Here is a 14,944-nt window from a genome sequence, read left to right as displayed (position 1 = left end):
ACGCGCTCCGCCTCGCGAGTAGCCGACCGCGTCTGCAGGCGGTGGGGCCCGCATGTCGCGCAAGTGGACTCAGCCCTCCTCAGAGCCGTTGGATTTCCAACGGTAAAAAAAATTTATATTTCACTTTTAAATTGGACCGTCTGATCACAGATCAACGGTCCACGTGTTTTTCACCAAAAATTAAAAAAAAAAAAAAAAAAAAAAAAAAAGGCCCAACGGTCAGAAATTTGACCGTTGGCCACGTGGCAGCGTGTTGGCTGTTGGATTTGATTATTTTTCAAATCCAACGGTCCAGATTAATTACAACATTAAAATTTATTAAAAATTAATTAAAAATTGTCAAATTTTTTTTAAAAAATACAGAAAAATTTTAAAAAATTAATTTTTTTTTTTCTATAAATACCTAACCCTCATCTTCCACCTTACACCACATTTCAATATTTTCTACACTTTCTACACTTTCTACATTTGAATATTTTGTACACTTTAAGAGAAAAAAATGACTTCGTGGAAGCTCAGTGAAGATGTTACGTTGTGTGAATGTTGGGTTCGCACTACTCATGACCCGATTACGGGTAATGAGATGGATAAGCGAGAAATGTGGAGTAAAATTACGAAATCGTTTTGCGATGTACATGGAAAAGATGTCAGATCTAGTCAAGGTCTTCAAGGTCGTTGGAAAAAACTCAACGCATCCTTTACTTGTTGGAAAAACGCCCTCTCTCATGCTTCTGGTAATCTGCGTAGTGGGACAAGTTTAGCGGATGAGGTAACAATATTTTTATTTATTTATATGCATTCCACCCACATCAATATTTTAATTTATTTAATTTCTTATGTAATATGCATTCCACGCCCATCAATATTTTATGTAATTTCTATGTAATTTCTTATGTAATTTATATGCATTCCACGTCCATCAATATTTTAATTTATTTATTTGTGTTACACCCGTATTTTTTAATACTATCTTATCCCACATTTTTATAGACACTACAAGCACAAGCATTCTACAATGCAAAGAACCATAACAAATCATTCAACAAATGGGAATGTTGGCAAATTGTCAAAGATTGCCCTAAATACAAAATTGTGGCAACCGGTCCAGAAGTTGTCATGCACGGTATGGGTCTACACAGTTCGCCAGAAGCAGACACAGCCGAACGAGAAGCCAACACATTTGAAGACACCGAAGGGACGCCTGAACTAGTGCCAGAGACCCAACCGACTCGTCAGTCCCTCAGGCCTCAAGGTAAAAAGGCATCAAAGAAAAAAGGTAGTTCTTCCAAAAATGACTACAGTAAATATATGGAGGAACTTACTCGTCAAGGTGAACTGAACATGGCATGGGAAAAGGAACGAGATGAGGAAAAAGCTACTGCTATGGCAGCAATAATAGCAGCTACTGAGGCTCGTGATGCAGCGGCTGAGAGACAAAGAGAAATAGTTAATCGAGAGAACGAGATGATTAGAGAAGCACTTCATCGAGAGAATGAGATGCTTAGAGAAGAAAGCATGACTCAAACAGATCGTGACACTATGAACAAGTCTCTAGTAGGACTGTCTCCGAATTCAAAATATTTTTGGACATCAGAAAAAAGAGATGTCGTGCAAAGGAGGCGTGCAAGAGATGCCGAAACAAGTCAAGGGGGTTCCAGCTACAGAAATCCTAGCAACCAAGATCCTAGCACCACATATCCTAACTCCACAGACTTTGTATAATTTCGCATTTATTTGTACTACTTTATTTAATTTCTAATTTCGTATTTATTTTTAGAACTTTATTTAATTTCTTATGTAATTTCTTATTTATTTTTAGAACTTTATTTAATTTCTTATGTAATTTCGTATTTATTTTTAGAACTTTATTTAATTTCTTATTTACTTTTAGAACTTTATTTAATTTCTTATGTAATTTTTGTACTTTATTTAAATATTTGAATAAGATTACATAAACTCACCAAATAAACATTTAAAAAAAAACACCAAATAAAATTACATAACCTCACCATTTAAACTTAAAAAAAAAAAACAAACACACTAAATAAGATTACTTAAAAAACAATACACTTTATTCTTCAACCACAAGCCTTATTTTAATTATCTTCGCCTTCGTGCAATCTCCACTGATGGTCAATCAAGTCATTCTGGCGGGCTATGTGCCAGTATGGCTCTTGCAATGAAGTGTATCGTTGAACGATCAATTCATTGTAACGTCCATCCCATTCCAACGGCTCGTGTTGCACGGGATCTTCGGTCCGGTCATGAGCATAGTAGATTTGTGTTCTTGAGTTGTTCATCGGATCCAGCTCGTATTCATCGACGACATCATAATCATACTCATCTTCAACAATCATGTTGTGGAGAATAATACACGTCATCATGATGGATCGAAGAGCCTCGACATCAAACATTCTAGCTGCAGGTCTGACAATGGCCCAACGAGCTTGCAGGATACCAAAACAACGCTCGACATCCTTCCTACACCCTTCTTGACACTTTGCGAAGTGTTTATCTTTTTCACTCTGCGGGTGTGGCACTGTTTTGACAAATGTTGACCACCTTGGGTAAATACCATCTGCAAGGTAGTATGGTCCCTTGTATTTATTACCATTAATCCAATATGTGCATCTCGGCCCACGCCCTTGTAGCAGTTCGTCAAACACTGGAGATTGGGCAATGACATTTAGGTCATTCTGAGCTCCTGGAACACCAAAAAAAGCATGCCAAATCCATGTATCAAAAGAAGCCACCGCTTCCAGAATGATGCTTTTGGCTCCTTTTCTGTCGCCATAAGCTCCTTGCCATGCACTTGGACAGTTTTTCCATGTCCAGTGCATGCAGTCGATGCTTCCAATCATGCCAAGGAAGCCTCGCATCTCACCCTTCCTCAGAAGCCTTCGCATGTCCCTTGTCGTGGGTTGCCGAAGGTACTCATTGGTGTAGAGGGATTCAATTGCAGAGCAAAACTGCATCAGGGACTCCAGAACTGTTGTTTTTCCCATCCTTGCGATCTCATCCACTTGATCTGCAGATGCTCCATATGCAAGCATTCGCAAGGCAGCCGTAATTTTTTGCTCAGGAAGAAGACCTAGAACATGAAAAGCATCCTCTTTTTGCACAAAATATGGATCATGGTTGCAAACATCACTCATGATTTTAGCGAACAAACTTCGTTGCATTCTAAAACGACGTCTAAAAATATGATCACGGAAAACGTTGTTGGGAATAAAATAATCTTCCAAGAGATCTTTACCTCGTCTTTCCCTTCTTCTATCGATGTTTGCCGCACGTCCGGGTTTGGCTATCTGACCCATAGCTTCCATGATACGGCGGGAATGTGAGGCCCTCCGCCTTCTATGGTGATCATCCTCATCCTCCTCCATTGCGAAGGCCTCATCTCCACCTCTACCTTGGTCAAGATTGACCAATTTTTCCTGTTGTGCCAACAACCTTTTCTGCTGCTCTTGCAATTGTTTATACGCTATCCTTGAAGAAGACATTGTAAGAACTCAAGATTTGAAAACGATAAAGAAGAATTCTGAGCTAAAAAAAAAGATTGAGTTTAGTGTGAGGATGGATGTATGGATGTAGGGTTTATATGGACAAAAAAGAAGAAGATGAGGTTCTGGACAATGCCACGTGGTACTACGTGATTGGTTGAAAATCTTAGCGGAAATCTATTCAAAAAATAGTACGTTCGGATAATGACACGTGGCGTGACGAGATTGGTTAAAAATCTTATCGAAATCTTGCCTAAATTATTGTAAACAGGAAGTGACACGTGGGTTGTCGGGATTGGTTGAAAATCTTAGCGGAAATCTATTCAAAAAATAGTACGTTCGGATAATGACACGTGGGTTGTCGGGATTGGTTGAAAATCTTAGCGGAAATCTATTAAAAAAATAGTACGTTCGGATAATGACACGTGGCGTGACGAGATTGGTTAAAAATCTTATCGAAATCTTGCCTAAATTATTGTAAACAGGAAGTGACACGTGGGTTGTCGGGATTGGTTGAAAATCTTAGCGGAAATCTATTCAAAAAATAGTACGTTCGGATAATGACACGTGGCGTGACGAGATTGGTTAAAAATCTTATCGAAATCTTGCCTAAATTATTGTAAACAGGAAGTGACACGTGGGTTGTCGGGATTGGTTGAAAATCTTAGCGGAAATCTATTAAAAAAGTAGTACGTTCGGATAATGACACGTGGCGTAACGAGATTGGTTAAAAATCCTATCCGAAATTAAAACTATTTTTTTTTTATTTTATAAAAAAATTATTTAATATTTTAAATGGACTGGGTGCCAGCGCATTTTGTAGGGGTGGAGATCGTTTGTGCCAGCGCATTTTTTAGACTAGGTGCCAGCACATTTTTTTTGGAGTGGAGATACTTTGGCCTATTACTGTTCATTGGGTCTATTACTGTTCAATTAAGTGGATAAATGCGCTGGGTGCTGGCGCAAAGTGGATAGGGGTGGAGTTGCTCTTATATATTTCCACATAACCCAATAGACTATGGGGTCAATTCGTGAATATGAAGAAAATATGATGTTGTTTCTACTTCTGTATATGCACATGTGATTCGGGTCATTTTGTTCTAACTTTTTTCACCCTTCCTCTCAAAAATAAAGAAATAATTCTGCAAATTCTAAGAGTTGGTCAAGTGGAAAGCGAGCAAGGGTTTCAAACTCGCAATGCGAGTCGAAACTCTCACGGATGCATTTTTCGGAGTCATTAGCTTTGTTTTGGCGTACCCATTTAGTCCAAAAGCCAAATCTATCATACCACCTAATGTAGTTCCAAGAATCCACATAAAAAAGAATTAGTCTTTCATCTGTGCAGCGAGATACTTTTTATATTTAAAAATAAAATATAAAATAAAAAATGGCATGCTAACACTTGCTGCCCGGCCCAAAAGAGAAACAGCTTCACTGAAATAGCCCATTATATTTAATTAATTTTGGGAATGAAATAAAGGTTAAAAAAATGACGAAACAACGTCGTCGTAGGAGCAAGTACGAAATAGTAAAAGACGGCCTGAAGGTAGAGAGAGAGAGGACTGAGAGGGGCGGAGCTGTTAGTCTGAGATGGCGAGAGTAGAAGTACTGAGCGCGTACAGAGCGGTGCTACGAGCGACGCGGAAGTCGTTCGCCGGAGACACGCCGATGCTGAAGGGTGCGGCGGCGGAGGTTCGCAAGAAGTTCGAAGAGAATAGGCACGTGACGTCAGAGGCGGAGATCCAGAGTCTCCTGGAACAGGCACGTGAGGCCTCCCGTTTCATCAGCGAAATGATCGTCCAGGCCAAGCTCAATCCCCGCGGCGGTTATGGTAAATTTTCAATTCCAAATAATCTCTCTCGTAAATCCCTTACATTGTTGCAGTAGTAGCAAGCGTGTGTTCCTAATGAAACGACGGCGTTGTGAATGCCTTGGGTGTGTTTGTTAAAATGCTTGTGTGGGTTGCTTTTGTGTACATTTTCTGTTAGATTTCAGTGATTGGTTTTTCTTATCGTGCCGAAATTCGAAATCTGATATGGTAAGCTCCAATGAAATGGCAATAGTAATTTAGCATAAGGAATCATTGAGGAGAGAAATGTTGCTACACCGGATGTCATTACAGTGGTGTTTCAGATCGCGTGTTTGACTTGAGATACCGCAACAGTGACCGGGAAGTTGAGATTGATGAGAGTTGCATATGATATATTTGCTTCTGTCATGAGCAGAATTCCAAAGAGGTTTGTTTACCGTTCGAACTCTGATTGGTTTTGCAGAAGTGAAGCCGGATAAAGATCATGCCGGGGCAACACTTGAGGTTCCTTCCGAAGAGCTTCTTCGCACCAAATCTTGACTCGAGGAGAGGCATTTGCAAAGGTATGGCGGCACGCTCACTGCTTTTTTGAGGGTTGGGGGGTTTTTCTCCATTCGATTGTCTACCAAGCTTTCAAGAATTAGTAGGAAGTTGAACCATTTGTTGATGAACAAGTTGTTCTATTTTGATTAGTAAATGTAATATGATTTTGGATGCATAATTTCTGAATGGCGACACGAGAAGAATGCACAAATAGAACTGTAATAAACTTTCTATCGTCGGTTCCACTCAGTTTTACAATTTATTAAATTTGTAACCAGTACTATTTATGCACGGTTTTTGGTGTACTATTTATGCACGGTTTTTGGTTTTCATCCTTGCCAATTCATCAAATGAGTTGAGCCAATTAAACAGATTACATTGCAATTGCAAATGAAAGAAGTAATATGAAGTGATTGGTTCCTTAAAACATATGTATTGATGGGTGCATCAAAATTTCTGTCTTTAAATAGACTGCAAACACTCAAATTGTTGATGCTGGCATATCAAATTACAAAAGGGAAAGACACCTTCGGAAGTTGCTAGTCTTCGTCAATATCTTCACCATCTTCTTCGTTATCATTTTCCTCATCTTCATCATCAATTTCTTCATCTTCGTCATCGTTTTCCTCATCTTCATGGTTGTCTTCCTTTTTCTTCCCATCGCCATTTCCTAATCAAAGATAAGGATTTATAATCTTCTCTTAATCATGTCATAGTGCAGACTCTTATCAAAATCACTAGAAATGGTAAGACAGAACAAGATTAACGTACCGTATTCACTGAAGATGACTACACCGGAGCATAATCCTTCCTCAATCTTCATGAGTTGAAGAGTCATTCTGGGTCCTATCTCTTGAAGCTTGACAGCACTTTTTGAGGAAGCCCGATTAACCCTACCTAGATCATTAGCCAAAGTCACAGTCGCTGCCTCATCATCTGCTTCACTTTCTGATCCGTAACCAGCCCTTCGGAATAAGATAAAAGATCGAGTTTAGTCCACTTTCAAAATGCAAAGCACACAACCGTCTTATCTTTTCCTCTATTGTACTTCATTATGATCTTTTTCCCGTAAAAAAACCTTGAGGAATCGAATTAAATTCACGCGTGAATGATGTATCAAGTATATGACTGAAGGAAACAATCCAATTGCAAAATCAAATAAAATAAATTTGAAGGCAGATAAGATCATAAGCATTCTTTAACAAATGCGCTTAAAACATTTCCAACTATCAACTCTAGTAATCTACTCGTGTTTCCCCAACTCGGTCCACAATGAAAAATCGGTACGCCTCAATGACTTTTTATAAAATTAAATTGAAAACGCAAGTTCTAATTTCCATTTCCAAGCTGATTTAAACTGCTTCAAACCCAATAATGGAAAATGAAATAACTAAACAATAGGAGGGGATAAAGAAGCCTTACTTCGTGACAAAGTCACTCACGTCTTGAAGATTTCTCAGATCAGGGACTTGATGGTTCTGAACAAATCTTCTTAATCTCTGGGAGACACCCACAGGCTGTAATCTTATGGAGTAATGCCGAAAATCGATCAGTTTTGTGTCTTTGTTGTAATTAAGCAACACTATTCTTTGGCATGAAGAAAGTTTCACCTGAATCATTTACAGCAAAACCGCAGTCAGCGGGGAACATAAATCCTTTTAATATGATAACTGGTTGATATCATTTCATCAACTTACAGTGTTAACATCAATGGCTGGAAAGATGTTCTGAAACAGTATGGTTGTGAGCTTCAAATGTTGCTCTCCAGTCCCAAAACCAGAAAGAACAATCTACGAAATAAAAACCACCGTTCGTTAGAACCCATTTCATGATAATCTGTTCATGAAACTTTAAACAAGCTGAATTTGCCTAAGTCGATTGCAACTGATTAATTATGCATCAACTAAATTTCCATTTGAGAATGAAAGAGAGAGAGGGCATTTAAATCTACTTTTCTCTTGTGTATTATGATAGAGATATAAGATTACCAAAGGGGCATTCTTAAAAAGATCTGCTGGGCATCGAGGACGCTTTTGAGACCGCGCAATATCTACTGCCAAAGAGTACTCCTGTATCTTAAATGTAAGCGTTGGGCCTTGAGGCGTCCTCGCAACCCTAAGGTACGGAGCAGTTGGAGTTTTCGACAACATGAGGAAGTGTGTAACCCCCATAGGCCCGGCCACATTCAAAAAGTCTCTAAGATTATTCCGCCTCTTCTCCTGCATAAAAAAACATTGCAGAAAAAGCTCAACTCTTTACTCGAGGTTTTCACTCCAGAATAAATCGGCGACTGAATCAATCAGAACTGAAACAAATCAAAGATTATAGCACAAATCAAAGATTATAGCACATATAGAACCAATTGACCGGCCGAATATTCGCATACCTTAAGCTTAAGGGCAGTGTAGGGAAGCATCAGCTTCCTCAAATCAGCTTGAAGTTGCCTCAGAGGACCAGGCAACTTGCATCTGGAAAACACAAAGCTCCTTGGGATTTTATCCCCTGTGACATGGTCCACATTAGCCTGCTTCTTCAACGAAACCGGTTTCACAAACACCTTCTTCTTCTGTTTTCAAATTTTCCAAACACAACAATCAACTACGTTTCCGATAAAATTAACAACAACAACAACAAAAGAACCTTTCTTTGATTCAATTTTCTCGGCAACCAAACAGAACCCAAAAATTTTAAGCTTACATTTTTGAAGCGAGCCATGTATTCCAAAAATATTGAGTTTCTGTGCTTGCAATTTCAGCTTCGTAGCTTCGTGTTTAATACTGCAAAAAATATTTTTTATAAAATTACACGCATTTAGCATACAGATAGATTGAATTTATGCTAGGGAATCGTCAGATAATTAAAAAAATAAATATTAATTAAAAGTTAAAAAAAAAAATTACCTTTGTGCGTTTAGGGTTTTGGGGGAGCTCTCTGTGCGAGGTTTTAGACGAAGGAAGGTGATGACTGAGGAGAAACAGCGAAGAAGAGGACGCGCGAGGCAAATTAGGTTGTTTATTAGGCGCATCTGGACCGTTGAATCGTACTAAGGAAATGAAGAAGGGACGACGTCGTTTGGGCAACTGATTGTTGGGCTTATTTTAGAGAACTTTAACGAAAAATTCTCGGTACTGTTCACTTTAACGAAAAACCACATTTTTACACTAAAAAATCAATCCTAATACTATTCACTTTACCTTTTATTTTGTCCTTATCGTTAAAACTCAATGTTTTCAAACTCTTTTCATTAGTTTTTCTCTTATTTATTTTATGGTGCTCTTTGCCCGAGTCCGGTTGGCGTTGGGCTTGGTTCGACTGGTTCAGCCTCCTTTGTGGGCAACCCAAGTTTGGTCCAATCAAAAGTAATGCGGTTTGTTTTCGGAAAATACTTGAGTTCTGACTAGTCAGTACTATGTATTTATTTTTCTATCATTGGTCTAAAATCACTATGATTGGCCTAAGAATAATTAAATGTGTGTCCTTCGTTTTCATTCTGTTTTGTGATACAACGATCTTTACAGTAATGGGCAGGGGAAAAAATTTGTTACGAACTCATTATTCATGAAAGGAATTGTTATTGACACTACAAAAATCTCATTCTACATTCCAAACTTTCTATATTTAGAAAGGAAAATACATTTGTGAGGAGTGTAGAATGAGATTTTTGGAGTGCCAATAATACTTCCCTTCATGAAATTCAAACTTAAGACATTTCACTTACAAGTAATAGGAATATCACTAGACCATAATACTAAATGACTTAGTTTTGATATTATTACATATACAATCGATGTGGCATAATATGACATCATGTTGTTACCCGAGCTTGGTCCAATCAAAAGTGTTGTGATTTGTCCCGTAACGAAACGATATCATTTATATGAGATACGTTTAAATATGATGATAAAAAACTTATAACATGAGTGCATTGGTAACACAGCATAGCAATTCGATAGTTCAACCCAAAATTACTCAACTATATAAGATGGGAAAAGATAGTTTATGCTAGTTGCCAATAAGGAAAACTAAATAAAAAAGAGATGTTCGTGACAGAACAAAGGTACAAAACATTTATCATGAAAGATCCAAAATTAATTTATTCACGAGAAATGTCGGTAATCTTACATATTGGCGTGAACTGGACAAAAAAGGATTTGTGGCCTGCAGCCCCTTCACATGTTTTTCACCATTTTTCAACCTAAAATTTCTGCTCATCAGTCATATCCCTCTCTTTCCAGCTTCATCTTTTGTATCACTCACCAGCCTCTCGCCTATGAAAAAAAGTTCCCACCCTCTAGGACCCTTTATAATAAGCTTATTAACCCTCTCATATTTCATCATCTTTCTCCGATTTAACGCTCTCATGCTCTGCATTATGATTTATATGGGGTGACGGAGGAATCGTACCATTTGAGCCTTTTGTTATTTGTTTTTCCTAGATTTCCAGAGAAATATGCAACCAATAGGATTTTCTTCCTAGTACTCTCTTTTGAAAAGCAAAGCGTTGAAAATTCTTTTTCCTTTCCGCAATGAAAATGGCATCTTGTAACAGTTTTATTTTCGTGTCGCTCATTTTTCATGTAATATGGCTGATTTGTTCAACCCAATTATTGGCATCTGGAAAGGGGGACAAAAATTATGTCCAAGAGGCCTGCAGTGTGACCAGGTATCGGGATGTTTGCATACACTCGCTCTCACCGTTTTCGAGCTCAGCCAAGAACATCCCCAGCAGGTGGGCACGAGCCGGGGTTTCAGTTTCATTGAGCGAGGCCGAGAGTGCCACTCGGTACTTGGTAATGTTGCCTTTTATCATAAACGATCGCTGTGGTATTAGTAGTAGAACAATTCACCTATATATTTGTATTTTATTTTGTAAAGTTTCCGACATGTAGATTTGTTACATTCTTCAACAGGTAACTCTGAAAACGCACGGGGGTGGTTTGAACGGGAGAAACACAGTTGCTTTGTCCGACTGCATTGAGTGCTTTCAGAATGCGATCGACGAGCTTCACAAATCACTCGGTGTTTTGAGGACGCTGACTAAGATGACATTCGACACGAAAATGGCGGACCTGAATACCTGGCTCAGTGCTGCCCTAACTGATGGAGATACTTGCTTGGATGGCTTTGAGGGCCAGAAAGGAAAACCAGTCAAATTGCTACAAGACAGGGTTTTAAAAGTTACCTATATCACCAGTAATGCACTGGCTCTTGTTAACAAACTTGCAACTCTTCCTAATTTGTAGGAATGTTATCTTACCATATTTTTGTACCATAATTCTATATCACCGTTGATGGTCTCTGATATGGACAGTCACATCATCTTAATTAATTACCATTTAATTTCACAATGTTAATAAATAATTAATAAAAAAGATTGTTAATTAAATGATGATTGTGATATACGAAGAGCCTCATTCTTCCACCTAAGATTATTTAAGTGTTTTAATTAATAAAAAGATTGAAATTAAATGATGTAGCTTGTCCAACTCATCTGCCACCTAAGATGGTAAAGAAATGTGGTATAAAATTATGGTAAGAATAGCATTACTCTAAGATTATGACTGTATATGTTGTGTTTAATTAAAATGTGATTGGGTGATGGGCATGGGCGGATTCATAGAGGGGCTTGTGGTCTGGGAAAAACGCCTATGGAAGTCCTTCTAGGACCCTACAAATGTTAGGTAAGGGAGGACCGTTATATTCCTAAGGTTCTACAGTCTTAAGCAATTTTATTTTGTATTGTTAAACGCCATATGGTTATAAATTTATAGTCTAAGCAATTTCATTCAAGGAGGGTGAATGAGTTGCAGGCTTGCAGCAGACTTCTCATGAGGAAGAAGACCCATATAAAACCCTCTCTATTCCTTTGAACGTCCTCGTTCTTGCTTTGTCATATTAATTTTTAATGAAACGGTACAATTTTTTGTGTAGGGGACAGATATAAAAAAACTATTAATGAGTCATAAATTGAGGGAACATATTTTTTTTTATATACATAAATGACATTGCTAGAAAAGATGCATACAGTTTAGACTTTGTAAATAGTAATATTATTTTCGAATCTTTTACATTGGAACCCGCAACCAAAAATTCTGAATCCGCCAGGTTTAAGGGTTTTTCACAATGTGACTATATATTATGAAGTAAATATGTGATTGTATATTGTTTGTAACGAACAACATTAGGTTACTAGCAAATTCAATTAAACAAATTGCGCTTGGTATAACTGGATGGTTTCATATTTGTAATGGTACACTTGCATACACATTCATGACTTGGTGTACAAGTAACATAATAAGCTTTTACAAGAAACCCAAGCCCACAGGACGTACAACCAAACCTAGCCAATACGTAGAAGAACTCTAACAGTTCAACTTAACCACCTTCTAACATATACTTGATATCGTGGCAATGTAGGAAGCCGTCGTCTTGGATTCTTGGGAACAATCACAAGTTCAGCCGGCCTATATTTAAACGAGAATGTCACGCTATCCAACATTTAACTATAGAGTTTTTATCGTAAAATGTCTCGATACAATCACTAATTACCTTCATGACTTCTAAAGACTGATCAACAACCTTGCTAAAGACTCACATAACCTTAACACTCATGATAAACTACAATTTAACCATAGTTAACGCGGGAGGTGGAGCTGGGATCAACAACCATGCACACCTGTGTTTGCAAAAGAGAACCATAATGAATTCGAAATTCGACCAGTTTGATGTTTGTTGTTGCAGGTATTTATTTTCTTCTTCATGTTTGCAGTGGTTGGTAGGATTCAGTGTCGTTATGTCACCACTTGTAATACTGTTTTTTTTTAAATTAGCAAGCAATTATTGAAGTCGTTGCCATTATTAATACGTAACATGGAGGGCGACAAATGAAGACTGGACTTGGTATAATAATACAAAGATTTCTCAGCTTCAATCGATTCTCAAATTTGGTGTTTCCATCATTCTTCATGACATTATCGGGGCTTCGTTTGAACTGCCTTGTCTTGTACATATTAAGGGTTCTTCTAATAACTACTTTGTTTTTCGATTTTACTTTTAGTGCTAGTGACTGAGAAAAAGAGGTATAAAGAATGATGGCGATGAGAGATTCTTAAGTGTCCTGAAAACACGGCCTAGTACACTGTACACCGAATATCATAATACAAGTGGTTAGATACTTAAAAATGGAATTTACAATCACTTGTATTATGACACTTGGTGTACTGGAGCATGTTTCCGGCACACTAAAAAATATTCTCGATGACAAGGGAGGAGGGAGAAATATCAAAACTAAAACATCAATGCCAAAACAAGTTAAAAATAATAAAAATTATAAACGAAACAATTATCAAACATTCTAAAATTTATTTTAATTATCTTGAAAAACATAATATATTCATTCTTTTATCATATATAATGGCAATGTCGTATGGCAAACTCCATGTACATGAGAGACTTTCTCATCCAACAAAGATCTAGTCTTAATGGTTTCACCGTCCAATATTTAAAAAAAGGCACTATTTTTCAAATAAAAATTTGACATGTGATGAATTTACGACATAAAAAATATCTACATGTGATCGACTGTGAGACTTAGTTAATTTTGGATCAATACCATACAACTTTAACTTTTTAAAACTTATTCCACATCTTGAAATTGTGGACATTAAATTTGAAAGTCTGTCTAAACCCAATTTAAACAGACTTCAATTTGGATATTTTTACTTAAAAGTATTGGAAGTCATTTTCCTTGCAGAAATTTGACAGCATGTTATCGACCACAGTGCCTGGAGTGTTTGGACGGCCCAAATGTCGTTTAGGTAGATACCAGTAGATACATACATAATGAATATTGTCTGGTCACAGTTCATCTTTTATGTCTTGAATAGCCTTGATGGGTCAATTTATTTGCAGAAATCTATATGTCAAACAAATAGGACGGTCTATTTTTATGCATTGGACCGTTTTACATTTAACCTAAAAACTATTAATTTCTTGCGGTCGAATATAAATTGACCTTCGAACTTTAAGTACGAATGACTACTTAATTTAAAAAAATAAATAAATAAATAAATTGGTTTAGTCTTTTAAAATATCTAAATAATTATTTTATATTTCAAAATTGTTCTCTAACTTCACTAGTGTTAAATAATGATATAACTAATGTTAAGTGATGACATCGCCATTGTTAAGTGATGATTTGAACAAAATTATGAGGGACGTTTTTGTGATTTCACTAATATGACCATCAATGAACTTTAAATTCTCAAATTGGCCCTTTTAGCTAAGTGAATTTAGGGTTTAAGTTAAAAAATGACTGATTTAGTAAAACGCCCTTTGCTAATCTGCCATGTCATAATGCTAGTAACATAACACATATACATTTTTTAAAACGATATATAGTTATTTTGAATATTTTCCATACTTAACCCTAAAATGTTCTTCGTAAAAAAAAAAAAAAAAATGGAAAAACCTAAAATTGTAATTTTGAATTTCGTGGGGACCAACCCCGACAAGAATAGCCAAGAAAATTCTCACGTTTATAACAATTTGGCCTTATATTAATATACTTATTAGACAAAGTTGTTGATGATATATAAACTAAAACAAGAATAAACAATAAATAATAGAATTAAAAGGTACCTAATTGCATTTATTTGCTCAACTTTCACAAATAAATTAACTTATTGGCACCAAGCGAATGGATTTCAAGTTTGATGTGCCTAATATGCCCTCTACAACTACAAATCATTATGTCATTAAGTGGGCTACAAAATTTTTATGTATGAGAAAGGTTGCACATTGCAGTCATATGTGACAGTTCCAAATATATGCAAACATATATATATATGCCAACAAATATTATAAACAATAGGGGATGAATTATTAGGGTAAGGGCATGTCCACTACAAGTTGCCTAAAATCTGGTGGGTGGGAGGAGTTTAAAATTAGAAGGCTTAGGACTAGGGATGGGTTTAAAAAACGAAAACCGAAAAACACACTGAATTGAAGCTGAAAAAACTGAACTACAAGAAAAACCGGACTAAACTATAAAAACTTGATGCTTTAGATCTGAAGTTGTAGCCTGCTG

The 14,944-nt window shown here is 36.9% G+C and overlaps 3 protein-coding genes across 3 annotated transcripts; 2 read left to right on the top strand and 1 right to left on the bottom strand.

Moving 5' to 3' along the window:
- The first annotated feature begins 4,998 nt into the window (after window positions 1–4,998).
- On the top strand, window positions 4,999–6,087 carry LOC137742324 (complex 1 family protein / LVR family protein). The gene is made up of 2 exons (XM_068482166.2): window positions 4,999–5,334; window positions 5,777–6,087. The coding sequence occupies exons 1-2, from the start codon at window positions 5,094–5,096 to the stop codon at window positions 5,851–5,853; spliced, it is 318 nt and encodes a 105-aa protein (XP_068338267.2). The 5' UTR covers window positions 4,999–5,093; the 3' UTR covers window positions 5,854–6,087.
- A 182-nt stretch (window positions 6,088–6,269) lies between these two features.
- On the bottom strand, window positions 6,270–8,877 carry LOC137742323 (peter Pan-like protein). Its single transcript, XM_068482165.2, has 8 exons — window positions 8,757–8,877; window positions 8,554–8,633; window positions 8,243–8,422; window positions 7,845–8,075; window positions 7,554–7,646; window positions 7,279–7,466; window positions 6,628–6,821; window positions 6,270–6,526 (listed from the first exon to the last, which is right to left on the bottom strand). Exons 2-8 carry the CDS (start codon window positions 8,569–8,571, stop codon window positions 6,396–6,398), a joined length of 1,035 nt encoding a protein of 344 aa, XP_068338266.2. The 5' UTR covers window positions 8,572–8,633; window positions 8,757–8,877; the 3' UTR covers window positions 6,270–6,395.
- A 1,234-nt stretch (window positions 8,878–10,111) lies between these two features.
- LOC137741538 (pectinesterase inhibitor 6-like) lies at window positions 10,112–11,114 on the top strand. Its single transcript, XM_068481236.2, has 2 exons — window positions 10,112–10,646; window positions 10,767–11,114. Exons 1-2 carry the CDS (start codon window positions 10,383–10,385, stop codon window positions 11,097–11,099), a joined length of 597 nt encoding a protein of 198 aa, XP_068337337.2. The 5' UTR covers window positions 10,112–10,382; the 3' UTR covers window positions 11,100–11,114.
- Window positions 11,115–14,944: the final 3,830 nt, after the last annotated feature.

This window comes from Pyrus communis, chromosome 11, assembly GCF_041283825.1.
Source record: "Pyrus communis isolate YQ-2024b chromosome 11, ASM4128382v1, whole genome shotgun sequence".
Classification (NCBI taxonomy): Eukaryota; Viridiplantae; Streptophyta; class Magnoliopsida; order Rosales; family Rosaceae; genus Pyrus; species Pyrus communis.
The sequence above is the reverse complement of the archived record's forward strand: the minus strand, read 5'-3'. Positions and strand labels throughout refer to the sequence as shown.